Here is a 22,500-nt window from a genome sequence, read left to right as displayed (position 1 = left end):
GAACTGAATGAATTTATGAAATAAATAACCGAAGAATGTGTACCTCAACATGTATGTCTTCCATTTTTAATGTACAGTATGTATGTATGTATCTATCTATCTATATACATACGAGTACATATATATATATATATATATATATATATATATATATATATATATATATATAACGTACATATATATAAATAGACAGACAGATAGATAGATATTCCATGTCCTTCTGGAGAACAACACCAGACTGTTTCCCGGTCAGAAACAATCAGCTCTACATGGTTTTCTCTCACTCAATCAATTAACTTTTATTTTTGTGCTTCATGACATAACGCAAAACAATTAATTGGTTTCCAGCAATGCTGGTCATTTTCTCAGAGGAAGCAATGACTGCGCATCGTTTCAGTCTGATATTAGATGTTGGTCATTTCCGCACTCAAGAAGGCTTTCATTGCATAACAGTGGATTGCACTTTGTCAGATCATCGTTTTCTTCCGCTTCCACTTCCGCTTAATGAAACAAATGCGGAATAGAATGAAATGATGCGGCAGAGGAGAAAACGCTTTCCAAAACATCTTACGAGATCAAGTTTCAGATGGAAATGACGGAAGTTTCATATGTGGACGAGAATGATGAAGGGGGATGATAGAGATGGCTTGGACTTTTCCTTCCCACCAACTCGGGGAGAATAGTGTCATGTGGGCTCGTGCGAGCACCTCGGAAGCTGGAAGACGCACATCTGCTTCGATGAAAACTATGAGAAGGGAGGCTGGAGATGAGGGGAGATTTGTGGAAAGTAAAGCAGAGGAAAGTCATGTGGCGGAAATTTGCAGAGGCCCTCTGCAACACGCAGAGTTGGAGGCGACGACGACGATGATGATGATAGTTCATTTACAGTTAAATCGTACATAAAGAGGGAAATACATCACTATTAGTGTGTTTTTTCCAACTTTATGGTTCGATGTTATTAGCAAGTGAGGAACTCATTTCTCATGCCAAAATTCGATTGATTTGATAGATAGATTACTGATTCCTGTAAACTGGCGTAGAAGTAACACCGAATATGATTTTGTCAAAAATATACTTGAGCAACAAACCTGTATTGCTAATGAATGTACATATTTATATCTAATGGATTTTACTCATGATTATATAAAAAAGTATAACTTATGCATGAAAATACATGACCGATTCAAATTCTTCTTTCACACCTGATCTCAGTATTACGGAGTTCATTAATTGGGAACATCTTAAGCCTAGAGGAACAAGAGGAAGAGAAAGTTCTAACGGTTAAGGAAAAGAAAAGCTGAGGGCGAATTCCAACTCTTGACGGTTAAAGAGCTGATGAACATCTCTACCAGGGCAGGCCCGAAGGATTCGATATTTTTACGTGGCTAGGAATCAACTGATCACTTAGCAACGGGACCTACAGCTTATTGTGGGATCCGAACCACATCGAGAAATGAATTACTATCACCAGATATAAATTTCTCCGATTCCTTGTTGGCAGAGCGGGGAATCGAACCTGGACCCTAAGATCGGTAGTCGAGCACGTAACACACATAGACACATAATATACATATAAGTTTATAATATATATAATCTAGTTAAAAATATATTAAATTTAGTGATAAAAAATTACATTTATAACGCTAAAATCCTAAAACCAGAAAAACTCTCAGAATCTGATAAAATGTCAGACATACTTTTCTGACCGAAACATAAAATTCTTTGACCTCTAAAAACTTTACAATCAGTAAAAATATGTTTAATATTTAAAATTGTATCACGCTCACTACACTTTGGAATTATCTCCTGAGGTGTACGCATCAGAAAATCATGTGTTATTCTTGTATGACCAACAGCAATCTCGTTAGAATTACTTCAGTTTTCTTGTCATTTTGATTTGATGATTCCCGTGGAGAAACTATTCGTTTTATTTGTTTCAATTTATTATTTTCCGATCCCTCATTCCAAATTTCCTGCCATTTTTTAACCAAAAACTTCTTACGTATGGTTACATAATCCTTGTCAGGAAGTTTAATGCCGAGCTGTGGTAAATGTATGGCCGGTTTAGCAGCGGCATCTGCTTTCTCAATACCGACAATTCCAACATGGGCCGGAATCCAGCATATTTCAATATTTACCCCTCGAGGATATAATTGGTTAAGGAGCTCTTTAATTTGTAATATCAGTTGATTTCTATGTGTGTAACCTTTGAGGGCTTCTATGGCACTTCTTGAATCGGAAAAAATGACAAATTTGAGATTCATCCTATCTTCAATTGTTTTAACCGTGTCAATTGTCAATAAAATCGCTGATAGTTCAGAAGTAAATACTGATGCTTCACTAGGTAATGAGAGCTGACTTGTTTTATCTGAGGATACTGCAGCACTGATTATGTTTCAAGGCATGCTGTTTATGGTGGCTCGGAGCAGAGTTATATCTTTGTGATAAATGAAAAAGATGAGAGCATATTCGTCCTTTCTTTATGATGCAAGGAGGAGAAAAATGAGATGGTTGAATAAGATTAACTCTCATGTTTGTTGACTGAAATAGCCTATTCGCTCTCATTGGGAATGGTGGTTCATGATTGTTTAAAAATGCATCGCTTTGATTAAAGTTTCTTTGTCGGAGAATTGGTGGATAGGATCTTCAGTGCACTTCGCATTGTTACAAAATCTCGATGTGAGGACAAAGGTGGCTCCCCACTTCCACATAAGACTGAGAGGTAACGAGGAACAGTAACAGGTACTGACGCTGCAATCTCGGAACTGCCGATTTCAGCAAAGTAGTCAGTCACATGAATGGCTAGGCTGCAGTTGCTGAAATTTCTCCTGGGTCTGCAAGGCTCTCTCTCTCTCTCTCTCTCTCTCTCTCTCTCTCTCTCTGTCGCCTGTTTTTCTTTTTGTTCAATCATTTACTGTCTTAGCAATGGCCCACTTTTCCAAATTTAGCCTGAAAAAACAAAAACAATGAGTATTCATTCGGTTATAAAATCTCTCTCTCTCTCTCTCTCTCACTTTTCTATTTGATTCCTAATTACCTTATAAATGCCCCACTTATCACAATGGAATCTGAAAAACCAAAGATCATTCATTCCGTTTCATAAAGCCTCTCTCTCTCTCTCTCTCTCTCTCTCTCTCTCTCTTACATCAAGAGTTTGGGACCAGTGAATGAAGAAAATACGAGCTCCGACATACCAAAATTCAGTTTGCTTGTTTCTTAAAAGGAGCATTTTCACGTCTGCTCTCTTTCGTCTGCTGTTCAGACAATATACCCAGGTGTGGTTTGGGAAGGAAAAGCTTTCCGTAGGAATTCTGCTTTTCCTCCCTAAGATTGTTTGTTCAAGAGTCGTTGTTGCACATTGTTTTTTGTCTTTCTTTCTTTTTTACCTCATGGGAACATTCAATTTTCGAGAAAACAGAATCAAGGTATTCATTTGCCTGAGAGAGAGAGAGAGAGAGAGAGAGAGAGAGAGAGCGCTATAAACAAGAACGCGTGTTTATTCCCTGCCGAGTTAGCCACTAGTCTGGGGGCCTAAGAATAGTACGCGAACACGACACTACCAGTGTACAGCCTACAACCGAGTGAGAAGCATACGCTTCGAACTTCCCTCTTTTACGCTCACAGCTTTTTCTTGACGGTTTTGTTTGTCACAGGATGTTTTTGGTTCTATACAAGTGACTTGTGACCGATATTCTCCAGGACAGGTGAGACGGAGCAGACATGTATAGTTGTCAAGGTAAGGGTTTTTTCTAACATTGACATATTACAAAATGGTCAGTTTGCGAAGTACTTTGACGTTTCTTTGAAACATTCACAAAGATGTGTACTTTGCATAGCTAAGATTACATTACTTATATACATAGAGGCAAACTTGTGCCGTTATAGGTAACTGTATATGAAATATTATTTTGTGTGCGTGGGGTAGCTTATCAAAAATAATAAAATATGAAAATGCTTCTTGTATCTTTATACATTAATAAAATGAATTATTAAGCTTATAAGATAATTATAGCTATTTCGACATATTAATTACACAATTCTTACAGTAAATATACTGATATTGCATATTAATTTCAATGGTGTAATTAATGCAACAGAGAGATAAGCTAAAATTAGCGGTAGTGCAGTACCTGCACTGGAAATACAGCAGACGATGACGGGACTGGAATGGTAGTTTTAACAAATGTGAACGGTCGGGTGGGTTATTTAGCTGTATTTATCTTGTGTGAGGTGTAGTCAAGATTTGCCGTCTTCTTAGCCTCTCTCTCTCTCTCTCTCTCTCTCTCTCTCTCTCTCTCTCTCTCTCTCTCTCTCTCAGTTAGACAAGTATTTTCTCCTTTTATTCCTTTTACGGTGGGATGGGGTGGTAACGATCAGCCGAAGGATTATATCTTTCTACAGTAGCACCAATTTTTCTTGCTTTCGACAAGCAAGCAACGGTTTTTTTTTTAAGTTACCGGGAGTCGATTGAGAGTCAGCAGGGGGTAGGAGAATGAGGGGAGGAACCCCAAGGTACTAAAGCAAATAATTATGGACAACGTCATCTGGTGTGACAGCAAAAGTGGTCAGTGGTACCGCTTAAAGCAGTCTTCATTTAACTAGTCTAATGGCTGCGTGCACAGAGAAAGTAAGAGTCGTATCTTCCCTGGCCTTGATTTGAGTCCAAATATCTAGTCTTGCGCGCTGTACGTTGTAAATAGTGTGATATACATTGAATGACCGTTTCCCGAATCGATCTTCTACTCTGCGTTTGGTTGTTTAATACCACAACGTTCATCTAAAATTGACAACTTGCATTTTTTTAATTGTTTGCATCCAGGTTTACCGTAATCTTCTGGATGGATTTTTTTATGGTTAGCAAATGTGTAAAGATATATAAATATACAACATTTATCATATATATATTATATATATAAATATATATTCCATATAATACTAATATTATAATATTTAAATATAATATATATATGCACTTGTAATAGCCACAATGCCCTCTTAACTTCTTGAATTCTTTGCTCATCTTTGGATACGCTTGTCACTACAAAGCCTGAATATCCAATTTCAAAGAAATTTGAAGAAGAAATTGTGATGTCAGGCCCTGGGAAATGAAACCAGGTCGGCAACGTGACCTTTTTCTGATTATTGGACCTGGGTTCGTTATCCAGGGCCGGACATCACAATTTCTTCTTCAAATTTCTTTGAAATTGGATATTCAGCCTTTGTAGTAACAAACGTATGCAAGAAAGAGCAAAGAATGCAAGAAGTTAAGAGGGCATTGTGGCTATTACAATTGCATATGTATCTGGTAAAAAAGTGACCAGTAGATTCTACATACATATATATATATATATATATATATATAATATATATATATATATATATATATATATTATATGATATATATATATATATATAGATATATATATATATATATATATATATATATATATATATATATATATATATATATATATATGTATGTGCGATACGTGCATAATGCTTACTTTTCCTATCATTTTACTTAGCGAAGTTTATCTGTTGATGTTATTGAAGAACTAACTATTGGTTTAATAATAATATTAGGTATATATATATATAATATATATATATATATATATATATATATATATATAATGTTACGATGTGCCAAGTATCTGGTTACCATTCATCAATTACCTCACCAAAAGCCAGACACCTGAACCCTCATAACACGTTTAAACGACTGAATACTCTAAAGGCAACAGTGATCCCTTAACACTTACCAGTATTGCAGAAAATCAGACTAAGTTCATCAAAACAGGTGTGAGGTATCTTGTAAGTAATTAAATTAATCAAACAAAAGGGCATCACTCCATCAACAACTTTAAAAGTCTAAGTATTTCCCTGATTTCAGAAGTCTAAGTACTTCCTTGGTTCTAAGTCACTTCAAGAAAATTGAAGGAGAGCAAATCAATTACCACTCTATGTTTCTACCTATCAACAATATAATCATAATCATATATACTGGGATAAAAAATAAAAACAATTATAAAAATTTTAAATACAAAAATTTATTATTAAATTCAAAATTTATTAGTGAAATTCACAATATCAGGGAAAATTACTGTTACTTGAAAACAAAGTAAAGTTTAATTAATTCTTGAATCAAATTAAGTCAAATTAAATCAAAATTAATTTATCACAAAATTCAAGAAAATTAATTCAATCAAAATTCAAAATTCAATAATTGAAAATTTGAAATTAATTCACAAGTGCTAAACAATAATAAAACTTGAAAAGAATTCTAAGTATATGCAAATTAATTCACAAGTGTTAAATTTAATTAAATGTGCAATGATAAAGCAATGAAAATAACTAAGTCAATTAAATTGTGAATGCAAATGAAAATATAAAATAAAAAGACACACTTCAATAAGAAAATGAAATAGTGCACAAACAATGGAACAATCACAAACACAAAAATACGCAATGTGTAAAAGTGTAAATCTTTTTCACTCAAAACACTGTAACCAACAGTTTTTACCAAACCTTCACAACCATCTGTTATTAGTTAACCACACTCCCTATCCATTATTAGTTATTAGTTGTTACCTAATCGTTATTAGTTATTAGTTGCAACTAATAAAAATATAACACACTACCTTTTTGGTATACCAACTTCTTTCTTTCTCTTTTGCTGCAGCTTGCATATCACACTTTCACAAAAACCAGGTGCCGTTACAAAATCATGTTTGTTCAGATTCCACAAAAGAAACTAAATAACACTAAATAAACTCTAAGAAATATCAAATACGAAATTCTAAGTTACGAGTGACCAATTTACGTTACGTTAATATAATCTCAATGATTTCGAGTGAGAGAGAGAGAGAGAGAGAGAGAGCGAGAGAGAGAGAGATCTGACTGCCTCGAGGTCCTAAGATAGAATGAAATCTCTTCCTTTACGGAAATTCGACAGGGCAGATGACCCAAAACGTTCTTGGCACAAAAGCTTCCAGAAAGTTCGAGATCTGATGCAATCTCACATACAAAATGTGCAATTCCCACGTGGGACTTGACAAAGACATACGCGTACAAGACGAGTCTGTTAAAAAAAAGACGTACTCTACTCGATTGAAACGGAGGCTGAGCGACAATTAAAATTGACATGTTTTGATAACAACGCAAGACTCAATTCTCTAGCTATCACATGCGTTGACAGATTTAGGAAAGCAAACGGATCTCGCAGACCCTCTAATCTTACAGTGTTGACATAAAAGTTAAACACTAGTAGTTTCGAACAAACAAAGATCTCTCTCTTTTTACGTTATATATATATTCTTTTACAACATGTAATGCGAAATCTGAACACACATTTTAAAACATCCTATTCTAAGCTATCTAGGAATCTGAAAAAATGCTGCATAATCTACATGACATTTCAAAGAGGGGAAACATGCATTTTGAAAGTAGCAATATATAATAATATATACATATATATATATATATATATATATATATATATATATATAGAAATATATATAGAGATAATATATATATATGTATATATTATTAATATATATATATATACATATATATTCCCATCCACTTTATGTTGCCAAAATTAGAATTAAGAATCATGTAATTCGCTGCAGATTGCCAGATTACTTTGAAAAGTTGTGTGAAATCCCCGTAGGATTATTACTCTTGTCTCTTGTATTCGTGGGCAGTTTATGGGTTCATTTGTTCTTGACGTAGTTTCAGCTCCATGATCCTCTTTATTATAAAAAATTCACACTCCATATGATATGGGAACAGCCATGTATCCGTCGACATTATTTAGCTGCAGTCTGAAAGGGTTTCAAATTCCTAATCGGAACACACTTTCCTGCTTTGTAGACGTGAAAAATGTCATGGCAGCTGACACAGCTTCCTTTCACTTGAACGTAATTCGAATCCTCTTTGTTTCTTGTTCTAATAGTTTATCGCTCTTTTTGTTTTTGGAACTGTATTCTCAATCATTTTATATATTTTATTGGACACAATGTTGGTTAATTTTGGTGTTTCTGTATGTAGTTTAGCAACGGGTTTCAAATGCTTCAGAATGACCCGAGAAGTAGACAAAACGCAATTTGAAAAACTCTTATAGAAAGTACGCACTTTTCTATTTATTCCATTATTTACATGACTGCTATTAATACTACTACTACTACTTCAGTTATCGTTATGACAAACCTTTTCAGTATTATGTTGCCGTTGGCGTTAGTATGCTTTCCGTAAAAGATGTCGTGCCGCTATTCTCATCTTGCGCATCTGGCGGTTCTGATAATTAAAGTATTTCCAGTCGCTCATTATTAATTACAGGCTCTACGCAGTGATTGTTTGTGAATCTAATGACAAAGATTTGCATTATTTTTTTTCAGTCGAAACTGAGGAGAAGTATTTGTACTCGAGGTATTCAAAAACATCTGGGTCATCAGCTTAACGAACCACAGATAGGAATTCGAAGCATGACGTCATCATCTCCGTTTTTCTTGATCTCAAGTCCAGTTCTCATACAAGCAGTGTCACCAACATCTATCAGTCAGTCATGAATAACATTAATACAGGATTTTAAATCCACGACGACGACGCGAGAGGAGCTAGGTACGCCCTGGGTAGCCTAGTGCTGTCTGTCCGTATGTCCGTCATTACGTCTGTGACGCTTTTCTTCTTTTATTTCATGAAGATGGTTACCTTTATTACAATTATGGTCACAAACTCACTAACAAGTACATCGTAACACGTCGTATGCTGAAATACTACTGCATAATGTTTAAACTATCACTGGGCAGCCATTTTTTTTATTTGAGGAAAATCCCCACACCACAATCATTAAACTGTTGTTTTCCTGTGAAAGAGGAATGGCGAAAAGCAATAAGCAAAAAAACTGAGATTTAGACGTCATGTGCAGGGAACCAAAGTCGATCCCTGGCATAATCATTTAGGCACAATTCCAATTTTATGAAGGAAATGACAACGATAATGAACTCGATACAGTAGAGACTATTCATCTCATCAGCATCTACAGAAAAACTATAAACGAGTTTTCATGTTATCACATGAGAATCACTGAGCTTCCTCTTTGCAGCGTCACTGCCGAACAGATTATTACGCAACTTCTAATACCCCACAGCCGGTATGACTACATAGTATACGCTTTTAATATGACTGAAACGGGATAGTGTCAGTTTGTCTCATAGATTTATTTGATTTTACTTTGTCTGCTGTTTTTTGTTCTGAACTGTCGAGACATCCTGAGTCGGTTCTACACTAATTTAGTCGGCAACAATCATGTCATCGGCAATCTGAAGCTGCGCCCTTGTCACCGTCAACATTGGTGGTTCCCGGGTTTTGTTTTTGCTGTTGACTGAACTGGGACTGAGCCATCTCGGCTCTCGTCTGTCAGAGCAGCCCGTCTGCCGCGGGTTTCAAGTGGGGTCATTTTATTATTGGCGTGTCATTCATTAATTTGCAGTCCCGGCTGCACGCTGAATGGCCGTTCCCCTTCATCCTTTCTTCACAACTTTTGTTTCTAACTTTGTTTTATAGTTATCTGCCAAACGCATTATTCCCACTTTTCTATAATTTTGTCCCAGAGATTCTCGGAGCGGGTTCGCGGACAGCAAGAGGCAGCAAAATCCGCAAAATGATTTTTCCTATATCTTTCTAGATAGCTGACGATGACTGGGGAAATAATGTAATTTTAATAATCAACTTCAAAATAAAGTCATCATAGTTTAAACCGATTATTTACATGAACTGCAGTACAATTTAGTGCTTATTTAAGTTAAACATTCCTGATTCATCTCATATCTACGTATTGAAAGTCATCAAACAGCGTGGAACTTGGCATTCACGACTGGCTTAGAGAGCTGTTTTTGTATAAATTTAATCCTTTTAAATTTGCGTAAATATTTATTAGAATGGAGCTCGCATTATTCCAAAATCCACAAGTTATATTTCTTTAACAGTTGCTTACTGTATTTTCTCCGAAATAGTACCATAACATACTTAATTCTGCCATTGACCGCCAACCCTTGCATGCTCCCCTGAACTTCGTTAAATCAGAATAGAAAATAACGAAGCAAACTAACTAAAGACTGGTATCTTTAAACGGTACTGTCACTCAGTACCTATGCACTTCGCACAGAGCGCCTATCCCTGCTATTTTGATCGAGATCCGTTTTCTCAGTCAAATTTGCCGGGCAGATTCCTCCAGCCGAATCTAGTTGCCACTTGTCGGTCACATTTCTGCAAGTTATTGTTGTTAGCAGAATTCAGGTTTCTTGGTTTATAAACTAGTCTCACTTACACAACTCGTTTCTTTATCTCCCCCAAGTTCACTCAATACGGCTTTCACGATCACATTGCATCCTTTAATCCAAGCCCTTAATTTTATTTATTTTCAGGCTATTCCTTGGATTTCGTATGAACGTATGAGCCAAGTTTCCGACCTGTGGAATGAAGACCATTTTTCTGCTTATTCAAAAAACAATACATTCGTCTGAGGCGGCCCTTGCAATTTGTAGCTTCATATATGGCTGATTCGTACCTCCTGAAGCGTTGGTCAGAAATTTGAGAACATATTTGAATGCAAAATAAAAACACACACACATATGTATATATATATATATATATATTATATATATATATATATATATATATAATATATATATATATATATATATATATATATATGGCGATAAGAGGTGATACCCTTCTAGTTTCCACCAGGTATTGATAGGATGAGGATGCAAGCCCAACGGCCTTTGCCCTTGGCGTCTGGGTTTTCTTGGCGTTGCTTAACTTGGCTGATCGAAAGACCAGTTATAGCAAACGTGTTACCACTGTATACAAACATGCATACAAACAAATACGCACACAATGACATGTTAAGCAAGGAAACTGCTGGGTCAAAAGGGACTCGCTATTTTCTGATGCTGTTTAATCTTTTGTCAAAGTTACCATCTTAACTTTTTGCCGGCTCTCTCTCTCTCTCTCTCTCTCTCTCTCTCTCTCTCTCTCTCTCTCTCTCCTCTCTCTCTCTCTCTCTCCAGACGAAAATAAGTTTAAGATGAAAATATGGTCTAAGCCTCTGAGGGCAGTTGAGCCTATGTAGACTATGCCAGCTATATGTTGGCAAGGGCTCTTGCTTTTAGAGCAACCCTTTAACTAAGGGTAGGTAAGAAACTGTCATACCTCAATCGAAAAAAATATCTCCGAAAAAAAAAAAACACGAGTTCCATATAATTTTTTGCAAATTTTATTTCTTCGGAAATTTATGATCATAATAACATTGCTTCTTATTATTATTTTGAAAGCGAGGCATTTTCTTCCTCCCACTAACAAAAATTTGTCCATCTCGGGAAGAAGTTCCCGACCAGGGGATGGTCGGTCCCTTGCCACTGGGAGGGGAGCGAGAGGGGAGCGTGTGAGAGCTAGGTGGTGGGGGGGGGGGGGGGAAAGGGGGTGTCTCGGTTAATTAAGAAAGGGTAAAAATATCTCCAAGTTTGGAGCGATTTTTACCCTTCCTTCATGCCTAATAACGGCGGGGGTAAACAGGATATCAGAGGCCGACCCATTTCTTCTTCTGTGGCCGGAATTCTCATGGCCTGGAATGTCACGGTGCCCGTCGGCTTGCTGGGGGAGGTGGTGGGGGGTAAGGTGGTAGGGGGAGTGCATGGATGTTGGGAGAGGGGTCCATGATAACTGGGCTGGGTGGCCTGGGACGCCGCGAAATGAACAAGGGAAAAAAATTAACGAGAAAACAAATGCAGCGACGCGCGCCCAAAGCAGCAAGAAATGGCTGGCTTTTGTGCGGGTCATTTGTAAGAAGTTTCCAGGGTTTTCCGTCTCTTATCCAATTTTAATATCCGTTGCTTGGTTTATTTGTTTGTTTGTTTTAAAAAGAATTCGAAGATATATATATATATATATATATATATATATTATATATATATATATATATATATATATATATATATATATATATATATATATATATATGTTATCCAGTTTTAATATCCGTTGCTTGGTTTATTTGTTTGTTTCTTTTAAAAAAAATTCGAAGATATATATATATATATATATATATATATATATATATAATATATATATATATATATATATATATATCTATATATATATATATAGATATATAGATATATATATATATATATATATATATATCTATCTATCTATATATCTACTATCTATCTATATATATATAGATATAGATATATAATATAATATATATATATATATATGTGTGTGTGTGTGTGTGTGTGTGTGTGTGTGTGTGTGTGTGTGTGTGTGTGTAACTAGGCCCAAAGAATACTTTAGACCCTGCTACAAACAAGAGCATAAGTAAACAAATGAGCAAAGGTTATTTTACTTGGTGAAGTTTTGCTATATCAATTTATTCAGTATGGTGCGAGGGGTTAAACTGCTCCGAGGCCCATAAAGAGATACATTCTAGTGTTCACATTGCGCCAAAAGATGATATCTGGTCAATCGTCAGTCTGGTGAGGCGATCCCCTAACACCCGTCAGGCGACCTCTTCCTCCTCCAATTTTTCCTGACTCGTAACCTTTCTATCCTCCAATTCCTCGTACTTTCATCGGGCCTGCACTAGAGAAGGGTATTGGGTTCCCCGTCTCGTCGGCCCCTTGGTGGTTGAAGGGTGGTCCTAACCAGGATGAGTTACTATGCTGCGCTTAAATGTTAGATCATTCAATGCGCCCACTAGAACTCATTCAGAGAATTCAGAGCTTCAGGTACAAAGTTTCATCTGAATGGGAAAGAATAGAGCCAGTTGCCCATCTAAATAGAAACTGTATAAACACTGAAGAAAAAACGTTATTGTGATACTTAATGTTTTTGTTATTTTAATGTTTTTGTTACTGAAAAGCACAAAGCCTCGAATCTGTGGTGTTACAGTATGAAACAAGGTCAACTTGGAAAGTAAAACTGACTCAAGTTACTATGGATCAGCCTATCGAAGTCTACGTGGGCTACCATGGAAGGCTGCCCTAAGCCCCTGTGGGGCACATTTTCCCAGGAAAAGGGAAAATTTATAACCCCTGCCTCTTCTCACTACAGAAGAATGTAGGTGTCACGGGATGCCCATGCCTTCGATCTGTTAAAAACCAAGTGCCCTGAAGTCTTTGCTGCTGCTATAATGAAGGGTATGCAAATACTTATTGGTCAATTATAGGAAAAAGGCTTTTTCATGATGGTAGAGAACGGCAGACTTCCGGTCCTTGTCGCTCACAAAAGCATGCAAGCTATGCCACGATTTTTGGCTACAACCGTCATAACTCTACCTGGTCGTACCATCTACCAGCCGTCCCGCACCGCTCACTTTCTAGACTAACTTTATGGAGAGCATCAGAATAAGGTTAGCACCTTTAAAGCTACTCACAGACGTAGGCAGTAGACTTACCCATTCAGTTATCGAGAAAGATGTAATATGATTTGAATTCTAATGTACATATTTGTGTTGAATTCAGGTTCTGTACTTTATAGACTGAAACGATCTCTTCACCGTGATATCTGATTGCTAAGTTTGTAATACATCTTTATGATAGTTTTGTCACTACCACAAATGTGACCTTATGCAGCTAAACAATATCAGGTTGGAAATATTCGTAGTATCGAATTCCCATTAACTTGGGAATAACCTGCACACCATGGGAATTAATAGCATAATATCTGTATATGCCCGGCCTTGACAGCTGAATGGCTAAACCGACTTTCACCTCTGTTACTAATCCAAGAGACAGGAGTTCGAATCCAGGATGGGGCAAATGCATTATATATATATATATATATATATTATATATATATATATATATATATATATATATATATATATATATATTCTATATATTCTCGTTAAAAGCATTGCTTTAGTGGGATCAAGTTTTTTGCAGGTATCTTCGTCCTGTGGGTCATACTTCTCACACGATGAAATAGGTAGGCCGAAAGGCCAGATTGTCAGTCAGTAGTCGCTTGATAATGCCATAAAGCGAAACAGCTGTCGCGATAAAATTCAATAAATGGAAGAAGGAAGTCTGCGCATTTTCATCAGAAATTGACGAACGAGAATCGGAAAAAATTTCGTCGGTATGAAGATACCTGCAAGAAATTTATTGATCCCATTGAACCAATGCTTTTAACGCAAACTGTTTAAGAGAAAAACTATGCCCTAAAAAGTGTGTGTATATATATATATATATATATATATATATACATATATATATATATATATATATATATATATATATATATATATATATATATATATAATATATATATTATATATATATATATGTGTGTGTGTGTGTGTGTGTGTGTGGTATACATATATTGTTATATGTATATACATACTTTTAGATATATGACGATGCAAAAAGAAAAAAATATTCGAAAACATTAGGAAATAAGGAAAAGGGAAAATGATGTGGAGCCGAGAAGTTTATCAGGAAGTTTTAATCGCCGTATTGTGGGGACTAGCTGTCTTGTTTTATTGGGTCCCAGTTTGAAAAATATTTGCTTAGCACCCGTGAAAGGAGGAAGCAAACAAGTTCTGAACGAGCTTGTATGACAGAATGTTTGTGCATCTCGGGGGATGAGGCTGTCGGTTAAGTGGGAATAGATGAAAGGGCTTATGAAAACGCTATCAAAGCTCAGGGCGCTCGTGACTACAATAGACCTATGCAGGGTCTGAACCACCGCCCACTCCCTTGAAGACGTTCTCGGTCATACTGCTCGGTTCCTGGTGGAACTGGAAGGATGATCCCCCGTGTGTGTATCAATGCTTCTATAACAAGTTCATATGATAGATTTCCCAACCAAGCGGGGAAATCAGTTTTAACAAGTGGCAAAACACCTAATACTCCAATGTGAGTTGTCTAGTTAAACAATAATGTTTAATCAGTAATCATAGCGAGTTAAAAATCAGTCTTCACGACGGTTTTACAAAATTTCAACTTGATTCTTTCCACCAGAATCTTTCTATTTTCTAGAACTTTGATTCAGAATTGTTTGCTATTTGAATCATAATTTGCAGAGTACTTTGATTTAGTTTAAGTCGACTCTCATGGTGTTTCGATATAATTCAAGTCTGACTGTGTCTCTTTACCTTTCTGAAGGAAATGGCATATCCACTCAACGACTGATCAATTGCCAGCTACAACGGGTCGTGGAGCCCATTTCGCAACGACTTTCAAGAGATCTGTCTCCTCAGAGGAGGAATCTCGGGATTTGATCAGCTCTCGAGAACTCTCTCCACGATAAGGAGCCCCACTTCATTCTTTTGCTTTTATCAACATTCGTTGTTATTACGCGTCATGTATTTCTTTTTTATGGTTTGTCATTAAATGCAAAATTTCATCTTGGAAATCTGATAACAATACACACACACTTTAAATAAATAATAATATATAATGTGTGGGTGAGCATGCAAGTATTTTTGGAATGAGATTCCTACTCAAGAACAAAGGATCTTCGGGAAACTTGTCATTAATAACAGATGAAATAATTACACGAAGGCTTTTCTTCTGCACTACGATATAAGGCAAGTTAACATACACAAGCTGACATACGCTGACTACACAAACGTACAAATGTATGCAGATTTTGAATGGAATCTGTCGTATTTCTTCCTTTTGATATTCACGTCGTCAGTGAGAAAATTAGGTGAAAGTATGTTACACGAGAGACGCGTGAATTTCACAGTGAAACAAACCTAACATCAAGACCCCTTTCCATTCTACAGTGAAGCGTCTTCGGACCCGTTTCCTGTAATTCCACCAACATGAACAGGTAATTAAGTACCCGGAGGTTTGACAGCAGCGTTGAGATGCATCTACGGTAGAAAATTACACATGGCTAGTAAGTCCCACCCAAATGACTTTGAAAATGGCGTATAGTAAAACTACAGACACGGTCTAAAAAGGAAATGAATTCACATCTTACCAGGTTGAACAATTCTCTTGGAAGAAAAGATTTTAAAATAAATATCAGATATTGCTATAACAAATACCTTCAAATTTTCACCGCTATCAATGTTTAAATAAATTCAGTAATTACCGAAAAAGGGATCCTAATTCACGAGAGAAAGTTCAAGCAGAATTCTCCTTTGTAAGTTTTAAATAAAAAAAATCATCGTTCACTTTCAACCCCATCTACTATTATGCTACCTGTCCCAACATCGATTCTCCAATAATCATGTGTTCCTTCAAACTAACACTTTCTTTTGCACAGTATTAACATTTGTTTTCCTTCCTGTCTGCAATCTGAGTGTTTTTCATTAGCCTGTGAGATTTCTCGTCACTTCTCGTCATCGCCAAGTAACCTCCGAGACTGTCTCATTCCTTCACCTCTTTTCTCATACCCGATGTTTGCATTAAGGTCTTCCGTTATTTCCGGTGCCCCGCTTTGGATTCATTGTGGCAGTCGAACCTTTTTGAACCAGTTCCCGTTATGCCTGTCAGGTTACCACTTCCAACATTCGCTGGGACGAGATCGACAGTTTTCGAGGTAATCATTTGAGCAACTTTTTCTCTCCCTTTTCCTCAGAGCTGTGGAATCCTATCTCAGCGCCGCCTGTTTCCACCCGAGACCGCCAACTTTCTCTTGTACAAGAGGCTGGTGGGTCTATTGCCTCCCAGCGTTCGACCTTACTGATTTCCTACCTTCTCTCATCTATCTCCAAATTCAGCAATTCATCTCGACTTCCTGTAGTTCCTCCTCTCTTTTCCGCCGTCTTCCTCTTTGTATAAACGGACATCCTTTCTTCCCCTTTCTTCTGAGGCCTTCCGTTCAATCAGGGAGATTTTGCATAACCGAATCATTCCGTCAACCACATTATTATCAGCATAATGCAGCATCTCACTGTAATCCCATCACCTATCGGTGCCTATCCATTCGGTGTATATTACGTTTATGTAAACATGGTGCTATGCAATGTATATTATATAATACTAGCTGACCAACACGGCGTTACCCGTGAAAATTCTGAATGACAAACTGATAAACTCTCTCTCTCTCTCTCTCTCTCTCTCTCTCTCTCTCTCTCTCTCTCCTCGGAATCCCCCTCTACTCTCTCTCTCTCTCTCTCTCTCTCTCTCTCTCTCTCTCTCTCTCCCTTCCATATCAAGATAGCTGCTTCGATTACATTGACCAACATATATGACATTTTATATTTCACCACTTCTCACCCACCCTTTCTATCAGGGCTGAACTTAGACTTCATCAGGAATGTCACTACTCATCTCAGCGACCATGAAATCTATAAATTAGACACTAAATGTCTGTCGTTTTTGGTTATTTTTCATCATCCCCCTGTCATCCCTTCTCACTCCTTCCTATCGAGGCTGAACTTGGATGGGGAGTGTCACTGTTTATCTCAGAATCTCAAAAACTATGGATTACACACTAATATCTGTTGTTTTCAGCGATTTTTACATGTCAACCCCTTCTTACCTCCCCCTCCCTATCGGGGCTAAACATGGACTTGAAGAGCACTGGGGCTGTTAATAGTCATCTGTGACCCCTCAAAAACTACAGCTTAGTAGATACAATATCTGTTGTTTTCAGTTATTTTTACATTTCACCCCTTTTCTTTCCCCGCCCCCCCTTCCCACACCCCCACCCCTTTGGTGCCAGTGATATCTTACCCCCACAATATTCTTTTCCAGACGGTAAATCATATGTATGCAAAGTTTGGTTGAAACTGTTCAGTGCATTCCAAAGAGTATATGGCACATACACACACATACATACATCCATTTTGATATATATATATATATATATATATATATATATATATATATATATATATATATATATATATATATATATATATATATATATATATTATATATATACACACACATATATATGTAAGTACATATGTGTGTGTGAGGGAGTGTCGGATTTAAATTACTTTATTGTTAATCCCTTAGAATGTTATGGTTTTTTTTATGCACGCACCAATAAAATGAAATGCATGTACTTAAGTTGTAAATATACAAGATTAGATTTCCTCAGATATCAGATTGTAAACTAAAAATGGCCTGAGGGTTCCACCTCTCTAACTCCTGCCTCATTTAAGGAAGGAGCGAAAGAAAAAGAAAAGATCTCATCCGCTAATTTGCATTTCTTGTTTACCTACCCGGCCCTACCGTGTGGACCCTGACCTCGTCTGTGTTACAATGCCTGTAAATAGTTCAAGGTTTTATGAATACAGAACGTACTGGGTTACTCTTGAATATCCTTAACTGGAGTCTCCGTTGCTGGAAAGACATTGACCTGGCGCAGTCTTGTAATCCAATATGCCACAGGACGGGAAGAGCAATACGCAAAATCAAACACCAATTCTTTGCAATTGGTCGGAGAAATATGGGGTCAAAATCGACGAATCTGTTTTGACAATAACCGCTCCTGGAAAAAGAACAGCATGGGAAAAATATCGGGGAATTAAACCCCTTAACTAAATTGTCGTCGTTCTTCATTTTTTCTGCAAGGTCGTAAGACGTCAGACACCCACCTTGGCCTTCTTTCCATGGAAAAAAAAAAAAAACATTTCCTAGTCGACCTCTTCATGAAATACAGGTTCTTTTTATTTTTTTAAGTCTTCCGACGAGGCTGTACCCACCTCGAAAGGCCTTGCCAAAGGCACTGCAGGGCAGCGGAGAGGCCGAAGGTGAAAGGAAGAAGGCCTGAAATGTCTCCGGTCCGGCGTCAGTCAGTTGCTGTTGTGTCCCGCTCCCCGACTCAGTGTGACGCTCTGGGTGCCTACTACCACTCTTGCATCGCGAGTTCTGTCTAGGACTTCTAGGTCTGTGTTTATCATACTCCTGAGCTTATTTTAGGAGAGACCAGTTATAACGAGGTTCTATAATTATGATTTCCATTCACAGTTCGCTTCTTTATTTGGTCATATTCTACTGCCCTGTTCAGAAAGGTGTCTTGAAACATGTTTGTGAATGTTGCCAAACTTTCTAGATCAACAAGAGTAGTTTAATGGCTGTATTTGTATTTGTGTTTTTACGATTCCACTACTGTTTGGAGCAATGGGAAGAACATTCCATAGAACATAGGTCTTGAATTAGACCATCCCACCAAGTGGACGAAGAACAATACGTATTTTCAACGTCTATCAACTCAGTCGAGGTAGTCAGTCGGTTTAAACGGTTTAAACTAAGCGGGCTTGTGCCAACACCGGTCCTTGCACTACCTAACCAACATAAGTGGCTAAGCCATGATTGCAAAATTTTGCCTATCAGTTCGAGAAATACAGGAAGTGCAAATGTCTAAGATGTACAATACAGATAATGTCTCTGAAATTTCGACCAGTGAAACATTTTGCAGTTTTGCTCTCAAGGAATTTGAATATCAGATTAAGACGGATATAAATTAAAATGTTCATTTGCTGTGAAGTGTATCCGAATGCGCAGCTCTCTTTTTCTCTCTATACCAAAGTATATATTCCTATAAGATTTTGCCTCGCTCTAAATCACACGATCTGGAACCTATAGCTTGACATATCCACGATCAGATTAGGTATGTAGATTCGTCGTGCATATTCATCGCACTAGGCCCGTGTCTAGCATAGTATCCCCCATACGACAGAATGTTATATAGAGAGAGTTTTAGGAAAAACCCCAGGGGGACTGCTGGACACCTTTACAGCCCCAAGGCTTTCAAGTTTATTTCTTTTTCCCGAGTCGAGTGTGTATGTCTGACTATTTTTAGTTTCTTAAGTGGCACTTAAGGTGTGGAATGTTTCGTCATTCTCGAAGTGCCGGTTATAGCCATTATGTTTGTGATGATAAACCTGCGCACATCAAGATAATGATGAAGAAACGAACGGAGAGAAAGGGCTTAACACTTTAAGTATCAACAATATAAGCAAAACCAATGGTTTCAGGAGAATCTTTTCTGAGGTTTTAAAGTTTTCAGGTTCTTCTATGCATTCTCTTTCGCTTTGCCACCCACTTCTGTTGCAGTACCCTTCATTCAAGGTGACATCCTTACAAAAGTAAAAATGAAATATGAATTCTCTTACGAACAATTACAAGCTCTGTGTTGTACCTAAAGTCTATTATGCATTTGAGTGTGTGTGTGTGCTTGTGTGTGTTTTCATTTCTCAGAAAGTTACCCAAGTCCGTCATCTGATTATCGCTTACTCGTCCACTTGCAAGACGGAAAAGTCGCTTTCTCGTCTCCTGTAGCTTTTGATGGGGAATGATGCATTTGATCATTACTTTGAGGATTCTGTTTCGTTCGCGTTTGTTTTTGACATTCTCCGGTCTCAGTCCTTCCACTGATGGTCTTTGAGTTGAATTGAACGGAATAGAGAGTTTAGGCCAAAGGCCAAGCAATGAGACCTACGAGGTCATTCGGCACTAGAAAGGAAATTGAGAATAGGTGAGTCCGAAAGGTGTAACAGGAGGAAAACTTCGGAGTTGCACTCTGAAATATTTGTTGGAGGAAAGATAATATGAATGGAGGTACAACAAAATGGGGTTGCAGCTTAGAGCTGAAGGGACACTGCAAAATCAACTGTGTATTCTTTCTTTCATTTGCAGTGATTCTGCATTTCAGAAATAGACCTGTTCTTGTCTACCCCACCATCAATCTTGATTTTCACCCTAGTCCTTTTCCTGAGGTAGTTAATGGAGATTAAGCCTGCATCATTCACAAGCAAGCAAAATTCGATGCGTTTTGTGGCTTAGTTTGAAATTATTTCAATTTCCTTTACGCTTAGAATGCCTTTCCTCAGTTCCATGGATGCTTACGAGGAAAAGCGGCGAAACTCTGTTTTTCTATATACTGACAGTGCTTTTGTGCTCATGGTTTTATCATATATTGCCTCATGTCAACAATAATTCTCCCCAATCTAGCAGAATTCCTTCTTCAATAATTCTCAGTGTCGAAATAAGTTACTATACTAAACCAATCCTTTTTACTGCAAACACAGCTTCAGACGTGACGCTCCGTCTACTTTTCTCTCAAGGTTACCGAGTCTATTTTTCTCTGAGGATTACCGAGTCTACCGTTCCTACAGGGCCTTTGGGCAATCATTGTAACCGATGAAGCTGTTTGGTCTCCTCCAGCCTTAGCCCACTGGCACTGTATTTAGGCAATCAGTCTGGCTTAGGCACTTACGTGTTTTTATTTTTTTTTTTTTTTAGCAGTTATTTTCACTCCTTATCAGAAGCTAGAACATTTGCCTGAAATGATGTAGTCTTACCCAGCAAAAAAGGAGTTTTCAGCCTTAGGTAAATTAGTTAACAAATAACCTTGTTTGCGTCAGCACATCAAAATCAAAATGGCACATGCCTAACTAAGAGGAAGCATCATTTATATGATTATATATATATATATATATCTATATATATATATATAATATATATCTTATTTGTGTGTGTGTGTGTGTGTTGTGTGTGTGTGTGTGTATATGTATAATATTCATATATATATTAATTAATATCATATTATATATATATATATATATATATATAGAAATACGGCCGTTTATATTTGGAGAGAGGAGAGAGAGAGAGAGAGAGAGAGAGAGAGAGAGAGAGAGAGAGAGAGCGTGCTTAACCGCTATCAAGCCAAAGACTTTGGAGATACAAATCAAATTTACCCAGAAATGATTTGTACAATGATAGCGCTGGCTTTCTAACTTACAAAAGAAACATTTTGTATAAGGCAGTTTTCCTTGCTACTTTCGCCATATTTCAATCACATGACAACATGACTACTTTCATAAAGGCTAAGATCTTTGCTGTACTTTTGTTTTCATTTGAACGTCCGAGTTGGTGTGCATACCTTCTCTCCATTAAGATATCCGTAATAGAAAACGAAAACAAAATCTTGAATTGCATGTTTACCCAAAGGCCTTTTCCAGCTGCAAAAATAAAGAGAATCTTACATCTGGCAGCTTGAGTACGTCGGCTTCAGGCCCAATCTGTTGTGCTTATTATTGCGAATTACTGAACTTATTTTAGATTTGCTTCTTTGCTTTTGTGTTCTTGCGAGGAGGACGCATAATTCTTCCCATTCAAGTCGTTCGTTAGTAAGACAAAGCGTATTTTGTAATATTCGAAGTTTAAACTTAGTTCATCTGCAGGTGGACTTACATAAAGTACAGCGGGACATGCGAAATGTGTGAAGACAAAGGTGCCGCGGCAGCGCAATAAACTGCGGAATAAACCCCAAAAAAGGGACGCCGTAATGTGACAAAAGTCCTAAAGTTGCTTTTCGGGACCATTTCATGGCCTGTAAGAGCAAGGGGACGACCCTCGTGCTACGGAACAGCCCCCGGAGGAGATGATAACGCCGTGGACAGAATTGCCAACCTCATCGCTTCAACTCTTCTGTTATCATTTTCGAACTCACGATAATAATAACTTACTGTATCTCAACGAGGTTTTGTTGATATTTTATATATATAGCATATGT

At 37.3% G+C, this 22,500-nt stretch overlaps 1 protein-coding gene across 4 annotated transcripts in view; it reads left to right on the top strand.

The window, feature by feature from the left end:
* LOC135220870 (aminopeptidase N-like) overlaps positions 1 to 22,500 on the top strand; it is an 80,984-nt gene that overhangs the window by 4,428 nt on the left and 54,056 nt on the right. The window contains exon 1 of one of the 4 annotated variants that reach the window (XM_064258458.1): positions 3,552 to 3,736. The exons of 1 other annotated variant lie outside the window; for it this stretch is intronic. In XM_064258458.1, coding sequence (XP_064114528.1) covers positions 3,721 to 3,736 — 16 coding nt within the window. In that variant the 5' untranslated portion in view covers positions 3,552 to 3,720. Of the gene's footprint in view, positions 1 to 3,551; positions 3,737 to 18,744; positions 18,866 to 22,500 lie in introns of those variants that run through there. 2 more of the 4 variants (XM_064258461.1, XM_064258460.1) reach the window with 2 other exon arrangements.

Source organism: Macrobrachium nipponense, chromosome 2 (assembly GCF_015104395.2).
Source record: "Macrobrachium nipponense isolate FS-2020 chromosome 2, ASM1510439v2, whole genome shotgun sequence".
NCBI lineage: Eukaryota > Metazoa > Arthropoda > Malacostraca > Decapoda > Palaemonidae > Macrobrachium > Macrobrachium nipponense.
This window is presented reverse-complemented; position numbering and strand designations above follow the sequence as displayed.